Below are 15,958 nucleotides of genomic sequence, written 5' to 3' on the forward strand. Positions count from 1 at the left end.
TACAGGGGAAGTCAGCACAACTGGACTAAACCAAAAGCTAAGAAGTTTCCTGAATACAACCAAACACTTTGAGGGACAGAGTAGCATGGGCGGGGGCCTGTGGACCACGGTTTCAGAGGACATCTAGGTCAACTGGCATAAAAAAGTTTACTAAGAAAATGTTTTGCACCCCACTTTGGTGAGTGGCGTCTGGGGTCTTAAAAGCTAGCAAGCGGCCATCAAAGATACATCAATTGGTCCTAACCCACCTCGAGCAAAGGAGAATGAAGAACACCAAAGACACAAGGAAAATACTAGTCCAAGAGACAGAAAGGGCCACATAAACCAGAGACTCCATCAGCCTGAGACCAGAAGAACTAGATGGTGCCCGGCTACCACCAATGACCACCCTGACAGGGAGCACAACAGAGAGTCCCTGATGGAGCAGGAGAAAAGTAGGGTGCAGAACTCAAATTCTGGTAAAAAGATCAGACTTAATGGTCTGACTGAGACTGGAGGGACTCCAGAAGACATGGCCCCCAGACTCTCTATTAGTCCAGAACTGAAACCATTCCCGAAGCCAACTCTTCAAAGATTAGACTGGACTATGGGACACAAAATGATACTCGTGAGGAGTGTGCTTCTTAGCTCAAGTAGATACATGAGACTAAACGGGCAGCTCCTGTCCGGAGTTGAGATGAGAAGGCAAAAAGGGACAGGAGCTGGTTGAATGGACATGGGAAATCCAGGGTGGAAAGGAGGAGTGTGATGTCACATTATAGGGAGAGCAGCTAGGGTTACATAGCAACGTGTGCATAAATTTTTGTATGAGAAACTGACTTGAACTCTAAACTTTCACTTAAAGCACAATTTAAAAAAGAAAGAAAGAAACCTTCTTTTGCTTTCTGACACCTGCTGTTTTTCTTTTAGGTCGGTTTTTGTTTGAAACCCTTGGAATTAAACCACCACCTCAAACTTTGCTACAATTGTGTCAAATGTGGCATTATCTGCACATTTATAATTTCAGACAATGGTGCTGTAGATAACAGCAGGCAAGGTGAATTCCACAAGTGACAACAGCCACGTCACAAGAGTCAGAGGCTGGCAATGGGCTGGAGATAAGATTCTTACGCGGACTTCTTCAACTGCAGAGTCAACTTATAAAACACACAAACCAAAACAACCAGAGATCAGAAGTATAGTAACAGCACACCAGTTGGCGTAGAATTGACTCCGGCTCATGGCAACCCCATGTGTGTCAGAGTACAGCTGCACTCCACAGGGTTTTCAATGGCTCATTTTTCGGAAGTAGGTCACCAGGCCCTTCTGCCGAGGCGCCTCTGGGTGGACTCAAACCTCCAACCTTTCAGTTAGCAGCTAAGTGAGTTAACTGTTTGCAGCACTGAGGGACATAAGTTACCACTTATTGAATGACTGGTCCAGAGACTGTTTAAGACATTTTATATTCTTAATCTTATAAATTCACCCTTACTTGAAAAGATGCTATGTAAGAAATCAATATATCTCCAGCATCATCCTTTTTATGTAATTAGACAAGGGGAGAAAAGGAACAAGTGAGAAATAGAAGAGTCAGGGAAGAAGCTGAGGAGCTGGTTAAACAAAGAGTTTTTACAGACAGAGGTGGAAGGGACAGCTGAGAGGGTCAAGGCCCCAGAGTTCCCTGAGAGGAGGGTTTGGGAGGGAGAGAATGGGGACACAAGGAGGAGGGCTGGTTTGGAAGCTGCATTTGCCTATCAAATAACTGTTTTTCTTTAGATCACATACGTATTTGGGGATGACTACGAAGGATCAGCCAGCCCTTGGCATGGCCACCCAGGGTTCTTAAGGAAATGGCCATCGAGACCGTCCATTGCATAATTGAAATAAGATCCTCTGATCAGCAAAGAACTTGTTCAAAGAGGTGTTTAAAAATCAGGTAGTACCTTCATCATATACAATGTAGGCTTCCTCTGTGGGTATCACCGTGTCACTCTCCAGTCCAGAGAACTCATCTGCAGAAAGAAGAGAGAAGGCAGGATCACCAAGGGCTTCCGTCTTTACCCTCAGTCTCTCAGAATCACTCAGCCAGGACAGAACAACCCATTCCATAATCATCCATGGGTATAAGCCACCAAGGCCAGGGCTTCTTCAGTCTTTTCAGAGGAAGATAATGAGAACAGTGAAATGAAACCAGGATTCTCTCTCCTTTGTGCCCAGAAAAGTGCGATCAATATGCTCTCCTGGGGTGACAGTGCAGCTGGTCTGATCTTCCTCCCACCACCGTACTCTCCACACCCCACCTGCCCTGCTGCTCTCTGGACACCGAGATGGGTCTCCAGGGTCCTCACTTTACAAGAATGAAAGCAGAGCCCAGAGGGGAGGACAAGAGGGAGGTGGGGGCAGGGGCTCACCATGGTGTCAGAAATCCCTTCACCTGGGACTGCCTCTGTTCATCCCACCTTCATTCTCTCACCTGCCTCAATCTTGCAGCTGTAGAGAATATTCTAGAACCAGCACAATCCCTGCCTCTCCTACATTCTAACTCTGCCGAAGCACACCAGATGGGAGTGCCCTGTGCTTCAATTCTCTCCCCTAACCTCCCATCCTCTCTCAGCGACTCAGGATAAATCCGTATTGTTTGACTTAATTTTCATATGAAGTTTAGAAATCATATTCCAATAATTATACATTTCTCTTTACAGACAGATTGAGTTTTACTGACAGATGCACTAAATCTATTACCATTACAGAATTATACTTTAAAAGCAACTTATAGAATTTTAGGTGTGATACCTTGCTGTCTCCAGGAAACCTTCATGATAAGAACTATTTTAAAAGTCCTGTGGTGCCTGAACTGATATTATGAGCTTGGGTGACACATGGTCAAGGAAGGTGAGTGATTTAGGCAAAAAAGCCATGTTTGCCTCCATTATCTGGGTGGTTTGAGCAGACATCTTTGTCAGAAGGTGTGATGAAATCAATTGTGTTATTTTTCTACTTGGGGGATATAGCTGCAGCTGTAAAAAGGGGACTATCACTGTGTAGTTGATAAACTCTTGAGGCAAAAGATTTTCTAACTCAAAAATTTCAGGGAAATTCCTTCTCTCCTTCTGACCTGAGGCCTACAGCAATTATAGAGACCTCTAAACTCAATGTACCCTTAAAGGGAGAAGTAACTAAGATTTATTGAATGCCTGTGCACATCAGAACTTTTATGTATATGTTGTTGGAGTTAACCCTCACAACGAGCCTGTGAGAGATGTCGGGTTACACATATACCCGTTTCAGCAAGAACACCAAGGCTCTGAGAAGATTTGCAATGTGCTTAGAGCCACAGAGCTGGGAAATGACAAAGCTATACAGAATCGAACTTGAAACCCTCTGGCTCCTAAGACTGTGTACTATAGTTTTCATAAAACTGCCTCCCCTTTCTACAAGTTGAACTAACCCATCAAATGATTTGTAATGCTTAAGGAGTTCTATTAGAATCATCAGTCCAGTGTAATGAAGGGATAATTAAAGTAGAAAGTGTATAAACTCTCTCCACTAAAAAAATTATAGGCACCAATTCTGAAATTTTTTTACCATTAGGAAAGCATCTATCATTCCCCAGAAATACCCCAATATAATAATTCGTCCAGCTTTTTAAAGCCGAGTTTGAGTAACATCATGGAAGTCATGGTGCCAAAACAAACTCCACGAGCGACTACACAGGCAACCCTGTGCTGCCTGTCTGCCCCTCTGTGTTTTACAAGTGAGAAGCCCATACCCCCGTTCAGAGGCCTGGTGAGACACCCCAGCACCTGCTGCCCCTACGAGGTGCCGACCAGGGAGTTCTGATTGGGCCAAGGAATGTTAACAAGAGAAGTTGTAAATTATCCATCCTTCAGGGGTTAGCAGAGTCATTTCATATAAAACTATTAAACACAATTTTTCCTTAGATCATTCCAATGTCAATATGCCTGGAACCAAGAGGAATTATTTTTAGGCTGGGTCAAATCAGAACTTTTAGATTCATATCACATGAAGTTTGGGGTTATCTTGACGTTGTTTCCTGGGCTTCCATTTTCTTTCCCTTGTCAATTAACTTTAGAAATATAGTCTTGTTTTTCCTCATTATTTGTCCAGATTCATTTCAGTGGGTTCTTATTTTTAGCCGGAGTCCCTAGGTGATGTAAACGGTTAACATGCTCAGCTGCTGACCCAAAGGCTGGAGGTGCAAGGCCACCCAGAGGCACCTTGGAAGAAAGACCTGGTGATCTACTTCCAAAAAAATCAGCCACTGGAAACTCCATGGAGCACAGTTCTACTCTGACACACATGGGGTCACCATGAGTCACAGTACACTTGATGACAATTGGTTTTATTATTTTTAGCCAGGTCAAAAGTGAATAAATTCTACAGTTTTTGCATCCCAGAGTGCACATGAAGGCTGAAAGGTATATTTGTCCCCTTCATGGATGTTTAGTGTTAGGTGCAATTTCTTGAGGTGCTGAAATATTCTGGGCATGTAGTAGGCCATAGAAAATGATGCCTTTTGTCTGCAAACTGGGATTGTGTCTTGAGATGAATAACAGCTAACTCCTCTGACATAAGTAAGCATCCTACTGAGCGATTCAGTGCTCTTTTTTCTAATATCAAATGAAGTCGGGCAGAATTTTTCTAGAATAGAGCTACCCTGAATCCAAGTAAAAGTGACTTCCAGAAGTAACAGAATATATTTACAAACAAGTTTCTTGAGAAGGTGACCAACAGAATTAGCCAAACTTGAATGCCATTCTGAACCATCTGGAACAATGCAAAACTGGATGCTTCAAACATCAACACAACATCAATGTCAAAGGCTTCAACCTCTTCACATAAAAGTAGCTCCTAGCCATTAGCCATGGTGCTGTGGTTCATTCCGAGTAGTTTAAGTTAGAGAGAGAGGATAAGTGATAACCATTTGAAAATCCAGGATATTTGCAAATTGCATAGCTGGTCCAGCTTAACTGAATTTTCAATGATCCTCTTTGTATTTTCTGTCTCAAGAGAGTGTTGTCTCGAGAGTGCTGTGGCTTTTCAATAATGACTGATGTCTTTCTGAAACATGAAACAAGGACATGTTACAAATCCTTGAACATGTTCAGCTGGCTCATAACATTTCCAAACACATACAATTATCATCAGATCTGCTGTAGAAAAGGAATCTGAAAAACAAGGATCACTGGCTTTTAACAACTTCTCAACTAAAAAATGTAGAATACCTATTTAGAGCTTAAGGTATCATTTAGATATCCAGTGATGCGTTCATAATTAAGTACAAAGAGGAAACAGAAATGAAGGAGAAGGCATTGTTTCAACTGCAAAGAGTTCATTGTCTGATGGGAAAGTTAGATCTAGCAAAAAAAAAAATTATACACACATTTGTATATATACGGAGCCCTGGTGGTGCATGGTTAAGGGCTCGACTGCTAACCAAAAGGCTGGCAGTTTGAATCTACCAGCAGCTCCTTGGAAACTCTATGGGGGCAGTTCTACTCTGTCCTTAGGGCTGCTATGAGTTGGAATTGACTCAATGGCAATGGTTTGGTTTTCTGGGTATCTATATATACATATTTGGGGTGTGTGTGTGTATTTATGTATATTTATGGAGGCCTGGTGGCACAGTGGTTAAGAACTTGGTTGCCAACCAAAAGGTTGGCAGTTTGAATCCGCCAGCAACGAGCTAGTTTTTTTTTTCTTCTGAGATATATATATACATACACCCATATATATGTGTGTGTGTGTATATGTATGTCTTCTCTATGTACATATATAATATATACATTATGTATATATTATATATATACACACAGAGAGAGGGAAAAGACAGAGACAGAGTTGGGGGAGGGAGAGAGACAGAAGAGCACAGAGATCGAGAGAAAGAGTTGTAAATGCAACAGTACACCAAAAACAACCATATAAATATGCATTCATGCCTACGGCAATAAACATACAAATATGGCATCCACAACAGAAGAAAAAGTACACAGAAATACTGGTTGAATTACTGTATTGACTGAACAACTCCAGATTATTCCTAGGGCATGATTTTAAGGCAGGGTTTTAAAGGAAAAGAGGAGCATTACTTGACCAGGGAAACCAAAACTTTGAGATTTGAAATATAATTTTAAAAATGGAGGTCTACGCACACTGTCCATCCCCTGCTGGACAGAGCACCTGCGTGCCCCCCAACTGACTATCACATCCCTCCTCAGCTGAAGAGAGCGCCTGCAGAATTCCTGGCAGCCCACCCCACCTGTCATCCACTGGAGAGAGCACCTTGTGACCTCTGGTCTCCTGCCCCACCCCACCACTGCCAGAGAAAGTGCCTGCATGACCCCCAGTCTCCCATGCTACCCCACCCCCAATGGGGAGAGCGCATGTTCGACCCCTGGTTGCCCACCGCACCCCTCTCCCAGCAGAGAGGGTGCCTGTGCACTCCCTGACCGACTACCCCACCCTTCCCCTGATGGGGAAAATGCCTGCGCGCTCCTCAGATGACCACCCCACCAACCCCAACGGAGGGAGCGCCTTAGTGCTCCCCAGATGCCCACCTTGCTCCTTACCCATCCCCTGGCCACCTGGTGAGCGACTGTGAGCATTCCCCTAGTGCTGAAAAAGACACACCCAGTATGCCCTCAGCTATCACACATGTACAGTGAACAGTGACAAGGGCTCACCCAACACACCATTGCCCTGTCCAGCTGGGGGCAGGAAGTGAACACTCCTGTGCCACCAGATGAGCGATCACCAAAGCACAACCAACCTGCCCACATGACAAATCAAAAACAAGACAAATCATAAATAAATAAAACACCTTAATGACTCAGAGACAGCAGATAATATCAAATCATATGAAGAAACAAGACAAGATGGCTCAACAAAATTACCAAAATAAAGGGCAGAAAACTTTCCTGAAGAAGAGATGGTAATGGAACTGCCTGATACGGAATTCAAAGACTTATGTATAGGATCTTCAAAGAGATCAATAAAAACCCAGACAAACCCCTAGAAGAATTCAGGAAAACAATACAAGAACAAAAAAGACAAATTCAATAGACAATTAGAAATCATACAAAAACAGCAACTAGAAATCCAGAAAATTAAGAATAAAATATCAGAAATAGACAACTCAATGGAAGGACACAGAAGTACAACTGAAACAAGGGAAGAAAAGAATTAGTGAAATAAAGGACAAATCCCTCGATACCAATTATTTTAAACATAGGATGATAAAGGTAAACCTCACAGTAACCACAAAGAAAATTAATAAACCCACCCAACAAAATAAAGAAGAAAATGAAAAAGACCCAGTAAACACAAAATTGACAAAAATGAAGGAAATGAAAAAAAGAACTCAGCACAGAAAATTAAGCAGAACAAAGAAAACTGTCGACCACACACACACACAAAAGCATAAAAAATGACAGCACTAAAACCATATTGATCGATAATCTCACTGAATATAACAGGTTAAATGAACCAGTAAAGAGACAAAGAGTGGCAGAATGGATTAAAAAACATGACCCATCAATATGCTGCCTACAAGAGACACATCTTAGACAAAAAAGACATAAAGAGGTTAAAAATCAAAGGATGGAAAAAATCTATCAAGCAAATAGTAACCAAAAAAGAGCAGGAGTGGTAATATCAATCTCTGATAGCATAAACTTTAAATCAAACTCCATCATAAGAGACAAGCACATTATATAAGGATTAAAGGATCAATCCACCAATAGGATATAATCATAATAAATATCTATGCACCAAATGACAGAACCCCAAAATACATTTAAAAAACTCTAACAGAAATGAATAGGGAAATAGTTCTACAAAAATACTGGGAGATTTTAACACACCACTTTCAAAGATGGACAGAGCAACTAGAAAGAAACTCAACAAAGATACAGAAGATTTAAATAACACAATCACCCAACTTTACCTCATAGACATATACAGAACACTCCATCCAACAGCAGCACAGTACACATTCTTCTCCAGCTCACATGGATCATTCTCTAAAACAGACCATTATCCTAGGCCACAAAGCTAACCTCAATAAATTAAAAAATATCAAAATAATACAAAGCATCTTCTCAGATCACAATGCTATCAAATTAGAAATCAGTAACAGGAAAAACAAGGGAAAAAATCAAATATTTGGAAACTTAACAACACCATGCTTAAAAACCACTGGGTAATAGAAGAAATTAAAAATGAAATTAAAAAAATTCCTAGAATCAAACAAGAATGAAAACACAACATACCAAAACCTCTGGGACACAGCAAAAGCCATGCTCAGAGGCCAATTTTTACAGTAATAAATGCACACATCAAAAAGAAGGGCCAAAATCAATACCTTAACCCTACAACTAGAACAAATAGGAAAAGAGCAGCAAAAGAAGCCCACAGCTGCCAGAAGAAAGGAAATAATAAAGATGAGAGCAGAAATAAATGAAACAGAAAAACAATTGAAACAATCAACAAGACTAGAAGCTGGTTCCTTAAAAGGATCAATAAAATCAGCAAACTGCTGGGCAAATTGATGAAAGAAGAAAAGGAGAAGGGGCAAATAACCCAAATAAGAAATGAGATGGACGATATCACAACAGAACCAACTGAAAGAAAAAGGATCATAATAGACTATTTTGAAAAATTATACTCTAACAAAATTGAAAACCTAGAGGAAATGGACAAATTCCTAGAAACACACTACCTACCTAAATTAACACAAACCGAGGTAGAAAATCTGAACACAACACAACTAACACAAACTGAGATAGAAAATCTGTCAGAAGGATCCCGGCTGAAAGCAGAGAATACCAGACCAGAAAGATGTTTACCTGTGTTTTATTGACTCTGCAAAGGCATTCGACTGTGTGGATCATAACAAATTATGGATAACACTGAAAAGAATGGGAATTTCAGAATGCTTACTTGTGCTCATGCAGAACCTGTACAATGATGAAGAGGCAGTCTACTTCTGAAAAGATTTAGCCAGTGAAAAATTGATAAAGTAGAGGGTCAGCAAAAAAGAGGAAGATCCTTAAGGAGATGAACTGACAGAGTGGCTGCAACCATGGGCTCAACATAATAATGACTGTGAGGATGGCATAGGAGTGGGCAGTGTTTCCTTCCTTTGTACACAGGGTCACTATGAGTCAGTACTGATGGGATGACACCTAACAACAACAACAGGGATGTAAAAGACTTATACAAAGAAAACTACAAAACACTACTGCAAGAAACCAAAAGAGACCTACATAAATGCAAAAACATACCATGCTCATGGATGGGAAAACTTAATATTGCAAAAATGTCAATACTACCTAAAGCAATCTATAGACACAATGTGATCCCGATCCTAATTCCAACAACAATCTTTAAGGAGATGGAAAAAAGTAATTACCAACTTTGTACGGAAAGGAAAGAGTCTCTGGATAAGTAAAACATTACTGAACAAAGCAGAAGGCTTCACACTACATGATCTCAGAGCATACTATATAGCTACAGTAGTCAAAACAGCCTGGTACTAGTACAACAACAGACACATAGGCCAATGAAACAGAATTGAGGACCCGGGAATAAATCCATCCACCTGATCTTTGACAAATGGTCAAAGTCCATTAAATGGGGAAGAGATAGTGTCTTCAACAAATGGTGCTGGCAACACTGGATCACCATTTGCAGAAAAATGAAATGGGATCCATACCTCACTCCGTACACAAAAACTAACTCAAAGTGGTTCAAATATCTAAATGTAAAACCTAAAACTATAAAGTTCATGAAAGAAAACATAGGGACAAGACTAGGTGCCCTAATTTATGGCACAAATAGAATAACATGCATAACTAAAAATGCACAAACTCCAGAAAATAAACTAGATAACTGGGACCTCCTGAAAATTAAATACTTATGCTCATCAAAAGAGTTTTCCAAGAGAGTAAAAAGAGAACCTACAGACTGGGAAAAAATCTTTGGCAATGACATGTCTGATAAAGGTTTAATCTCTAAACTATAGAGAAAACTTCAACAACTCAACAATAAAAAGACAAGTAACCCAATCACAAAATGGGCAAAGGACATGAACAGACACTTCACCAAAGAAGACATTCAGGCAGACAACAAACACAAGAAAAGATACTTGTGATCATTAGCCATAAGAGAGATGCAAATCAAACCACGATTGGATACCATCTCACCCCTTCAAAAACAGCACTGATCAAAAATTCAGAAAACAATAAATGCTGGAGAGGTTGTGGGGAGATTGGAATCCTCATACACTGCTGGTGGGAATGTAAAATGGTACAACCACTATGGAAAATGATATGGAGCCTCCTTAAAAAGCTAGAAATAGGAATACCATACGATCCAGCTATCCCACTCCTAGGACTATATCCTAGAGAAATAAGAGCCATCACATAAATAGACATACACACACCCATGTTCACTGCAGCATTATTCACAGTAGCAAAAAGATGGAAACAACCTAAGTGCCCATCAACAGATGAATGGATAAACTATGGTACATACACACAATGGAATACTATGCAATGATAAAGAGTACAACGATGAATCCACAAAACGTGTGTAAATTTCTGAATGAGAAACTAATCTGCTCTCTAAACTTTCACCTAAAGCATAATAAAGAAAGAAGGAAACCAGTCTTCTGAACCAGGGCTTTGAACCAGTTCATTCCAGTTTGAACCCTTGCTGAGAGTTTGCATTTCTAACAAGTTCCCAGGTGATGCTAAAAAAAATAAAACAAATTAGGCTATAAACACAATTTCAGGATTTTCCACATAGGATGTAATGGAAGTGGTTGACAGGGCAGGGGTGAGGAGAGGGGGGCCTGGAAGGGCAGGTACTGACTCACTGATCACTCGTCCAGGTTCTAAAGCACAGTCATTACAGTAAACATCTCCGGCTTCTGAGCTGAGAAGTGCTATGTCCAAAAGTTGCTCGGCAAATTCTGGGTGTGCATATGTGGAGCCCGAGCATATTTTAATATAAATTATGTACCAAACTATCTTTGATAAAGCAAGAGTGCAAACACGAGAGAACACGCAAACAGGAGAGCCAGAGAGGAGGAGAGACTCCTGGTCAAGTGGTCCTGCCGGATCGCAAGTGAGCAGACTGGGGGTCGTTCCCTCTCCGGGGCTCAGAGCGTCTCTTACTGCAGGCATCTCTGCTCTGAGTACCGTAATGGTGTTCACAGAATGCAGTTTGCACATCGAGGCCACGAAAAGATGTTCAGCCAAGAAACAGCACTCTGTATTGTACTTCATGAGGTCCCTGGGTGGTACAAATGGTTTACACACATCTACTAACCTGTATATCAATTATAAAGATCAATTTGGCTTCCTGGCGAGAGGGTACCTGTTTTCAATCTGCTGTCATTTCAGATACACTGTAAGCACCTTTAGGGGCAGAGCAATGTCACCCACTTTTCTGTATCTGCCACAGAACCCAGGTTATGTGGAGTAAATGATTAATGATCATTTGCTGATTTTATTTTACTAAATTATGAATGAAGCCAGAAAAACAAAAATGAGAGATACTCTATCCTCTTTAAATTACCAAATGGGTTTTCTCAGACGGAAACCACTGTCACAAGGAAAACATTAATAAATATTTATCAAATGAATATATTCAGTTCTAAATAAGTGTTTATCTGGACACAAAAACTAACCATGCTCACTTTCACTTTCAGAACTCATCAAAAAATAAAAAACACTTGTTGCAGTTGAGTCGATCCCGACTCATTGTGACCCTATAGGACAGGGTAGAACTGCCCCATAGGGTTTCCAAGGAGGAGCTGGTGGATTTGAACTGCTGATCTTTTCGTTAGCAGCAGAACTCTTAACCTCTGCACTACCAGGGCTCCATTAAAGGAAGTGTAAAAAATAACTATGTCAATATCATTAATCATCATGGAAATGCAAAGCAAAACCACAATGAGATACCACTTCACACCCACTAGGATGGCTACAATCAAAAAGACGGAAAATTAACAAGTGTTGGTGAGAATGCGGAGGAATTGGAAGCTTCGTGCATTGCTGGTGGAAACGTAAAATGGTGCAGCTGATGTGGAGAACAGTTTGGTTCCTCAAAAAGTTAAACAGAGAGTTTCCACAAGATCCAGACATTCCATTCCTAGGAATATATCCAAGAGAAATGAAGATACATGTCCACACAAAAGCCTGTACACACATGGTTGACTGAAGAATGGATAAACTGGGGTATATCCATGCAATGGAATATTATTTGGTCACAAAAAGGAATGAAGTACTGATACATGCTACAACACGGACATACCTTGAAAACACCACATAAAGTGAAAGAAGCCAGTCACAAAAGGCTGCATATTGTGTGATTTTATTTCTATCAAATGACCAGAACAGGCAAATCCACAGAGACAGTGAGTAGCAGCTTCCAGGGGGTGGGGGAAGGGGGGAAAAAGGAATGACTGCTAAGGGATATGAAGTTTCTTTTGGGGGCAATGAGAATGTTCTGGAACTTTTCACATGTCTGTAAATACAATAAAACCCACTAAATTGTACACTTTAAGAGAGTGAACTTTATGGTATGTGAATTATATCTCAATAAGGCTGTTATAAAAATTAAAAAATAAAAATACTTATGATTAGAATTAATACAGAGAATAAAACGTTTTAAAAAGTTAGTGGAGCAGCAGAAATTTTTAAAAAGGAAGCTACGCCACACAGAAGTATTTTTAAAATAATAAATTACAGTACATTATAATATTGTATGAGGATAATATGTTTCCCTGCCAAATGTTATTCAACCCCCAAGACTTTGTATTGATTTGTATTTATATTCAAAATGTTGCCTATAGGCAAATTATAATAAATAGTTGAATACTTCTTTGGCTTAGACTAGGGAATCAGAAAAAAAGACAAGAAAAATAACATACACACACACACACACACACACAGATAGATACATACATATATCATGATTTGCGAAAACAGAAGAAACAAAAATACAAAGAAAAATATTGATTTCCATGCCAAATAAAGTCCAAACAATACAAATGAACAGAACATGCTACAAGGCCTATATAAAAGCAGACAAAATAAAATGTAAAACAATAATAACAGTAATAAAACCAAATCCAAAACAGTCACTCTTCTGTTTACAACCAATTATTAAGTAATTACCTGTTCTCATTATCCTTCAACTTTTAAAAACACAAACAAATTAACGTATGCAGAAGTAAGAGGTCAAGGAAAGCGACGTAATATTTTAGTAAATTCAAATTTGTACTCACTGGGTAAACTGACAGTGTAAGAATTTTCCTCCCAATGGTCTTCCTCAGTATGTGTATCCTTGGTCTTTGGTGTGAGTTTTTAGATATGTCATGTTTTCCTGTTTATTTGGAATTTTTCCATGGAAGGATTGACTTCAGATAAAATTCTCATTTTGGATACAACATTCAAGTTGAAATTGACTGGGCTTATCATGGTGAATAATGCTGTGTAAAAATTCTGAGCATGCAAATAATTCCTGAAATGAAGGGTCTTCACTCTGCCTTAGCTTAAAAAAGACAAGCTGTACAGCCAACATTCTCTCCATTTCAGCCTGGAGGAAGAAGATGAATTTGTCTCCTCCATGCAGTTTCCACGGGGGACTGAGCAGAAAAGAAGATGGTAACTCTGCTCCACCATGACCCACCAAACGTGATCTAGCTTCCATTCTTTAGGGCTAACGCGCACGTAGCTCTTGCAGGAAGACAGATGTTTTGGGCAGTAGGCTAGCCCTGCTTTGGTGTCTCAAGCAGGGAAACTCTGTACTCTTACCCGGTGTACAGCCCGTGCCCCCAGGAGAAGCTAAATTACGTGGAGATATGCATTTTCCAAAGGGAGAGCTGCGGAACACCACCTTTCCTTGTCCATGCTGGTCAGAAACGCCTTCACCTGCCAAACGTTCTTGGGAACGTGACTTTTCTTGGAGACTCACAAAGACACTATTCAATGATCTGAGCAGTCCAACAGTAAAAACTCCATTTAACCTTGTTTAGGTTAGATAGTCAGTCACAGAATCTTTTAATATAACAACTACTAATATTCTAAGAAACACACTTTGGGAAATGCTGGTTTAAACTCATAATGTACTGTGTTTCAGCTCAGTATTTGACCTGGGCTGTGACAAGTGCTGCCACATACAACACAGGACATACAGTTAAATTTGAATTTTACATAAACAGCAAATACTTTTTTTAGTGTAAGTATGTCCCATTCGATATTTTTATTTGCTCAATCTAGCAATCCTACTTGTGGCCCACAATTGTCAAAGATAAACCACTGGGGTTATAAATGGCTCCCGCTGCCGTTTTGCTGGGTCAGGCCTCACTCCTCACCTGCAGCTTTGAAATCCTGCTCTGGAATGCAGCATGCTGGGTAAACGGGGTACCATTACAATGAAGACGGCTTACCTTCTTCAGGGTAGCACTCAGGGGTCCCACTGGAGCCCATTATCCGCTTGCCATCTTTGTCATGCTGTTCCACAGTGCCAGGGGGACAGGTGGGGACTGAGGTAGTGGGCTCAGGGGTGGTGGTCTGCGTGGTGGTCCGGATTGTCGTCCTTGGGCGGGTGGTAGTGGTCGTCCGGCGGGTGGTAGTGGTTGTCTGCCGGGTGGTGGTGGTCGTGGGTCGTGGGGTTGTAGTAGTGGGCAGAGGGGTGGTAGTGGTGGGGGGACGCACAGTCGTGGTGGGAGCACGGGTGGTTGTTTTGACGACCTCCAAGCCCACTAGGGGCTTCCCTCCAAGGCTCAAAATGGGCTTTTCCGGGGCACTAGCCAGAGGTTTGCCATGCCGCCCCTGCCCAAAGAGGGGGAGCCCATCAGGGCTCACCACAGGGGTCCCTCCCAGATCTGAAAAAAACAAACAAACAAAACCTGTGCAACACGTGAGCTAATTCAGGAAATGAGAAGCAAGGGGGAAGTGTCTTCTCAAAGCACATGCGTTAGCGTTAATCGGTAAAAGGCAAGGGAATAATTAAAAGGATATCAGCTGAGGTAGCACTATCTGCTGCTGTCCAGAGATTTCTGGGCTTCTTACATCATCCGTTACCCTATATTGCCTTATATAAGTATATGAATATTTCACCTGTATGCCCATCACCCTAGGAAAACTCATAGTCTCTAGTTGTTGTATGCTGTCGAGTCAGTTCTGCCTCATAGTGACCCTACAGAACAGAGCAGAACTGCCCCATAGGGTTTCACAGGCTGTAATCTTTACAGGAGCAGATCACTAGGTTTTTTTCTCCCATGGAACAGCTGGTAGGTTCGAACTGTCAACCTTTCGGCTAGTAGTCCGCTGCTTAACCACTGTGCCACGCAGGGACTCCTAGTCTCAATTAGAGAATGTAATTCCTGAGTAAATATTTTAGGACCAGGTGGTCTCTGTTACAACCGTTCAAGTCTACCTCTGTAGTGCTTAAGAAGCCATTGACAAGAAATAAATCAATGAGAGTTTCTATGTTTCAATAAAACTTTTATTTATGGACACTAAAATTTGAATTTTGTATAATTTTCAGGTGTCACAAAATACTATTATTCTTTCAATTTTTCCCTCAATCATTTAAAAATGTAAAAACTATTCCTAGCTCATGGGCCACACAGACAGCAGGCAGGATTTGGTCTGCAGGCTGTAGTTTGCTGACCCCTGCTCTAGACTGCTCGATTTCAAGAACATAAGAGAAAGTCACATTTTTCAGAGGGCAGAATCTGTAGGAAGAATATACCTAAAGCTGTATCAGGGCAAACACTAAGTTCTGCCTCTCTTGAGGCACTACTTTCCATAGGGCTAAAAGTAACAGGACAAAGGCAACCATTAAAAGAGAGGTAGAGGAGGAGGAGGAAAGGGGGGGGATAAGAAGGAAGAAGAGGAGGAGGAAGAAGAAGAGGGGGAAGAAGAAGAGAAGGGGGAAA

At 41.0% G+C, this 15,958-nt stretch overlaps 1 protein-coding gene across 1 annotated transcript in view; it reads right to left on the reverse strand.

Moving 5' to 3' along the window:
- FNDC1 (fibronectin type III domain containing 1) overlaps positions 1-15,958 on the reverse strand; it is a 116,230-nt gene that overhangs the window by 22,608 nt on the left and 77,664 nt on the right. Inside the window, exons 17-18 of the mRNA XM_012554584.1 lie at positions 14,462-14,899; positions 1,923-1,991 (exon numbers count right to left, since the gene is read on the reverse strand). Coding sequence (XP_012410038.1) covers positions 1,923-1,991; positions 14,462-14,899 — 507 coding nt within the window. The remainder of the gene's footprint in view (positions 1-1,922; positions 1,992-14,461; positions 14,900-15,958) is intronic.

The sequence above is a fragment of the Trichechus manatus genome, unplaced genomic scaffold, assembly GCF_000243295.1.
Source record: "Trichechus manatus latirostris isolate Lorelei unplaced genomic scaffold, TriManLat1.0 scaffold00002, whole genome shotgun sequence".
NCBI lineage: Eukaryota > Metazoa > Chordata > Mammalia > Sirenia > Trichechidae > Trichechus > Trichechus manatus.